Below are 4,850 nucleotides of genomic sequence, written 5' to 3'. Positions count from 1 at the left end.
TGGGGTACAATAGAGAACCACTGAAATAAGCTCATACTAAGAATGTCTACCAGGAGCTTAGTAAAGCTGAGATACCAAAGGGAAGCAGTGAAATTAACTTTGACCATTTAAACCTGTGAAAGTGCTAAGGCAACTGGATCGTAAACATATGGACTTGTATGACTTGCCAAAAAGTCCAATATAATGTAATTGTTAGACTGCACACCCAAAACCTACTCACTCTGCAGTAGTGGTGCTGGTTCTCCGTTGACCTGGCACGGTCCCACAGCAACTTTTTGTTCACGGATCCGCACACACACACCAGATATTGGTGGTGATATAAACAAATAAAAAGAAGGGGCACTTTCCCCACTGCAGAAAATTGTGTGTGTGCGGATCTGTGAACAAAAAAGTTGCTCTTGTAAGACTTGGTCATGTAATTAATCTTATAATCTACATCAGGGGTCCCCAACTGCCGTGCCGTGGCCCAGAACTGGGCTGCAGACAGTCCTGAACTGGGCCGCTGAACAATTAACGTGGCGCACCAAATTGGACACTGACCCCTCTTGACCCCCCCAGTCCTTGAAAATAAATTTGGCTGTTTTTTGGACCAAAAAAGGTTGGGGACCCCTGATCTACATCATATGTTCCATGCTAATATCCCATATATGTGATTTTCTCTGGGCATAAATTCTCTAACAAATTTGCCCCAAAACAGTTGTATAGGGAAAATACAGTGGTGAATTACAGCAGCAAAATGTATTATAACTTTCACTAAGTATGTGCACAATTTATGTCCCTTGGCAATGTAGGATGGCAGCCAATCAGCAGCTAAGTGGACCTGACACAGAAGTGCAGATCGGCTCTTCCCTGTGTGAAGGCAGAGCAGTGATTGGATACCCACATGCCACTGTAGGACACACCCAGAACTCGTGGACCTATAGGGAGCTCCAAAAAGGCAATTTTTTTTAATTAAGCTCTTTAATTCCATCCTATTAAATACTTTTCCACTACAGAATACTTTTTTAAATATAGGTATTTATACAGAATGGTCCTTGTCAAAAAGCTGTAGCATGGGGCTGCCCGCTATGGACATCAGTAAGAATCATCAGACGCTGCTACTGAGGCAGTTTTTATTTAAAGGGGTTGTTCACCTTCTAACGCTTTTTCTGTTCAGTTGGTTTCAGATCGTAAACTAAAAATAAAGACTTTTTCAAATGACTTTCTATTTTCTAGTTGAAAGCTGTTTTTCTATTATTGAAGTTTAAAGTTTTATTTTTCACCTTCTTACTATACATCTTTCTGAAGCAGCTCTGGGAGGGGGAGGTCGCCAACCCAAGTGGCCCCCCTCAAGTCACTGATTGGTTACTGCCTGGTAAACAATCTGTGGAAACCAAACAGGAAGTTGTGTTCTGGCTATTATTTTAGACATCCAGTCACTCCAGCCTTTATACATTACATTTGCGCCTAACTAACTATATTAGAATTTTTTTTATTTTGCACAGCTTATTTACCCAGTTTTTATTTCTACACTGAACAATTCCTTTAACAGATGTTATCCAGGATGTCTTGTTTCTGCCAGTAATATGATTTTCTTTAAGAAGAAAGGTCTGTGCAGTGTTGGACTGGCCCACCGGGATACCAGGAAAACTCCCAGGGGGCCCAGGTGTCAGAGGGCCTCTTGCTTCTAACAATTTGGTCTATTTCATGGTCATTTCCTAATTCTTTATGGGGAAAAATGCTTAAGAATGATAAAATATAGTAAGTAGCTATAAAAGACTAGGAGAATTGAGGTTGAGTAAGGAGAGGAGGAATAATAGTTTGGAATGTGGGCCCATAGTCTAAGGCTTTCTGGTGAGCCCCTGGCATCCCAGTCCAACACTGGGTCTGTGAAATATGCACCTGGAGCCAACAATATGGGCAGATCTATCCCCTTATTGATACCACTGAAAAAAGAAAGGTTCTAGAATATGTGTTTGTAACGTGCTGAGCCATCTATCGCTCTTGTATCCGTCAGCATTGGTATGTTGGATATATGCATGCTTCTATTGTACAGCATGTGCTTGTATAAATACTTATCTTTCTAGTAAAAGTTTTGAGAAACATTTAAGTACAGTAATAGTGTGTCAATAGCTAGAAACCAAGGCAAGCTGAAAGCCAGTTAAGTTTCAAACGGTTAGCCATTCTTTAGGGATTGTCATGATTTTTTAAGGCGCGTTTTTAATTCTAAGTTACACTGCAAATAATTCACTCTACCATGTAAAATTTAATTCCTGAACCAGCAAGTATGTTTTTTTTTTTTAAAAAAAAAAAAAAATTATATATATATATATATATATATATATATATATATATATAATATTGGTGTGTAGGCAAGCATTTCATTTTGCTTGGTCATATGCTTTCAGAAAGAGCCAGCACTTTAGGATGGAACTGCTTTCTGGCAGGCTGTTCTCCTACTCAATGTAACTGAATGTATCTCAGTGGGACTTGGCTTTTTACTATTGAGTGCTGTTCTTAGATCTACCAGTGCAGAATTCTGCTGGAGCAGCACAATTAACTGATGCATTCAAAAAAAAAAAAAAAAAAAAATCATCATTTTCCAAGACAGTATCCCTTTAAGATAAAGAGATCCGTAGCAAAGTTACAGCGATTCAGATTAAGTTTGCTTCTAGAATTGTGTGCATCATGTCTCCTTGAAAAGCTGTGGAAGATGATATGGGAAAAAGACACAAAGGTGATTCAAAAGAAAAAAAAAAAAACATTTATTAAATGTTAAGAAAAAATAGCAACATTAGAAAATAAATACGAATTTTTGTTGTTGCATTCTCTTTTATAACCATTATGAAAAACAATTCAGCACAACAGGTTTTCAGTCCTGTTATCACAAATAAGGACACAAGGAAGGTAGAGAAGGTTTGTTCCCTTGGTTAGGCTATAGCACAAGTCTCTGGAGTTTTTACAGGTAAAGTGAGGATTCCTGATCAGTCTAGCCCGATTTGAAGAGAAGGATGGCTACCTGACCCAGGTAGAAATAAATGAAGTGCTTTGTTTCATGTGTAACGTAGCTGCCAAAATTCCTTCCCACAATGCAATGCCATGTAGGGTTGTACTTCTTGTCAAATTCCTAAAATAAATATACAGGGCATTAATGAGTGCTTCCTTATAGTTAAATGGTGTATATTTACTTAAAAGCATGTTAAATGTAATTAAAGGGCACACCTTTTTAATAAAGGCTGCTATATCCTTCTCAATGTTGAATTTCTCCAGTGCCTGAGTAGCACACTCTACAGCATCCTGCTGCATCTCTTCTGACATATCAGCATTCTTGATCACAGCTTTCCTCTCAGACATGGTGATCTATGGAAAGAAGAAGGTTATCCAGTTAGCAGGGATGAAAAACAATAGAAGTTGCATATGCAAGAACTAGGGATGCACCAAATCCAGGATTCAGCCTTTCCACAGGATTTGGCTGAACCCTTCTGCCAAGCCCAAATCCTTATTTGCATATGCAAATTAGGGTCAGGGAGGGGAATAGCATGAGGTTGTCAGAAAACAAGTAAAAAAATGTTTTCCCCCTTCCCACTCCATTCAGCCAAATTTTTCACATAGGATTTGGGGGTTCGGCCGAATCCAAAATAGTGGATCAGCAAGAACACTACAATTAGGATACAGGACATTAGGATTTTTTGCTCTGAAGAGCAGAAGCTCTTGAACAGCAGCATCAACCTAGCTGTAATGCAATAGCTAGACAAGCACAAGCTATACAGCAATGAATAAAAATATTAAATATGGGAAAGGCATCTCACATGAAATACCCAGATGCCCAAGAACTAATCCATTTAAAATGCATTTAGCGCATCACTGTTAATTATAAATTATAGCTGAAACATTTTGTGCAGATGAAGGTAGCCATGCACAAGCCAGATATGGCATTTAACAGCAAGCCAGACTGTCATCTGGGTAGATGTGAGAGCTGCATCTCCCCCCACCCTCTTCCCATAAGCAACATGGATTATTTTTTATTTATTTTTTTCTACAAATGACCCACCCCCTCCAGGAATCCAAGAATTACCTATGCAAACTAGTTTACACACACGAATAGCCGACACTTACCAAAATAAAAAAAGATAACAATTAGGTATTATATTTTTGGGTTGGCAAAGATATCTGATCCCAGTCAGTACTTGTTCTGACCCACCCACCCACCACCCCATCCTACCTTTACAATAGATTCTACTCACAGGACTTAAACTAAACTAAATGTTTGCATAATGTTGAGGGACAAACAGTAGCAAAAGCTCAGTTCCATCATTAGCAAGGATAGGATTATTTAGAAAGCATTGCTGTAGCGAATGGCTGCCATATACCTTAGTCGAACGTTACAATAATTTGCTCTCCCCGCGATGGAAGGTTACTCGCTACAGTCCGAATCCACTCTCCCATTACAGCAACAACAAAAGTAAAGAAGGCATGAGTCATACCCAACACATTCTCTTACCTGTGTAACTGAATACTCCACCACCGATTGTAACTACCCGCGTTCTCCCGCACTCTGTGACAATCAACGTGCGCGAACACTTCTATTACTGCGCCCCCTTCACACAACATGCTGCTGATAGGCTGTTCGTTCACCCACTCATTCTTCTATTGGTCACATTAGCTGTTCGCTTCTGGTTCTTTTCTCAGCATTTTGTTTCAGACCACAATGCATTGCGGTTTTGGCGTCAGTCTCCTTGGTAACTAACGCAGCCATGTCTCTAGCGGCTTCTCCAAGGTAACGACGATTGTCCTGCGCATGCGCGATATGCATATGAGTTATTTTACGTAACACCTAGAACAGCAGACGAAAAATGGATACTATGCAGCTC

At 39.6% G+C, this 4,850-nt stretch overlaps 1 protein-coding gene across 1 annotated transcript; it reads right to left on the bottom strand.

Moving 5' to 3' along the window:
• Positions 1-2,720: 2,720 nt before the first annotated feature.
• On the bottom strand, positions 2,721-4,529 carry dynll1.S (dynein light chain LC8-type 1 S homeolog). Its single transcript, NM_001171695.1, is given in 3 exon segments — positions 2,721-3,106; positions 3,202-3,339; positions 4,481-4,529. Coding segments are annotated over 2 exon segments (270 nt in total). The 5' UTR covers positions 3,334-3,339; positions 4,481-4,529; the 3' UTR covers positions 2,721-2,968.
• Positions 4,530-4,850: the final 321 nt, after the last annotated feature.

This window comes from Xenopus laevis, chromosome 1S (genome assembly GCF_017654675.1).
Source record: "Xenopus laevis strain J_2021 chromosome 1S, Xenopus_laevis_v10.1, whole genome shotgun sequence".
Classification (NCBI taxonomy): Eukaryota; Metazoa; Chordata; class Amphibia; order Anura; family Pipidae; genus Xenopus; species Xenopus laevis.
This window is presented reverse-complemented; position numbering and strand designations above follow the sequence as displayed.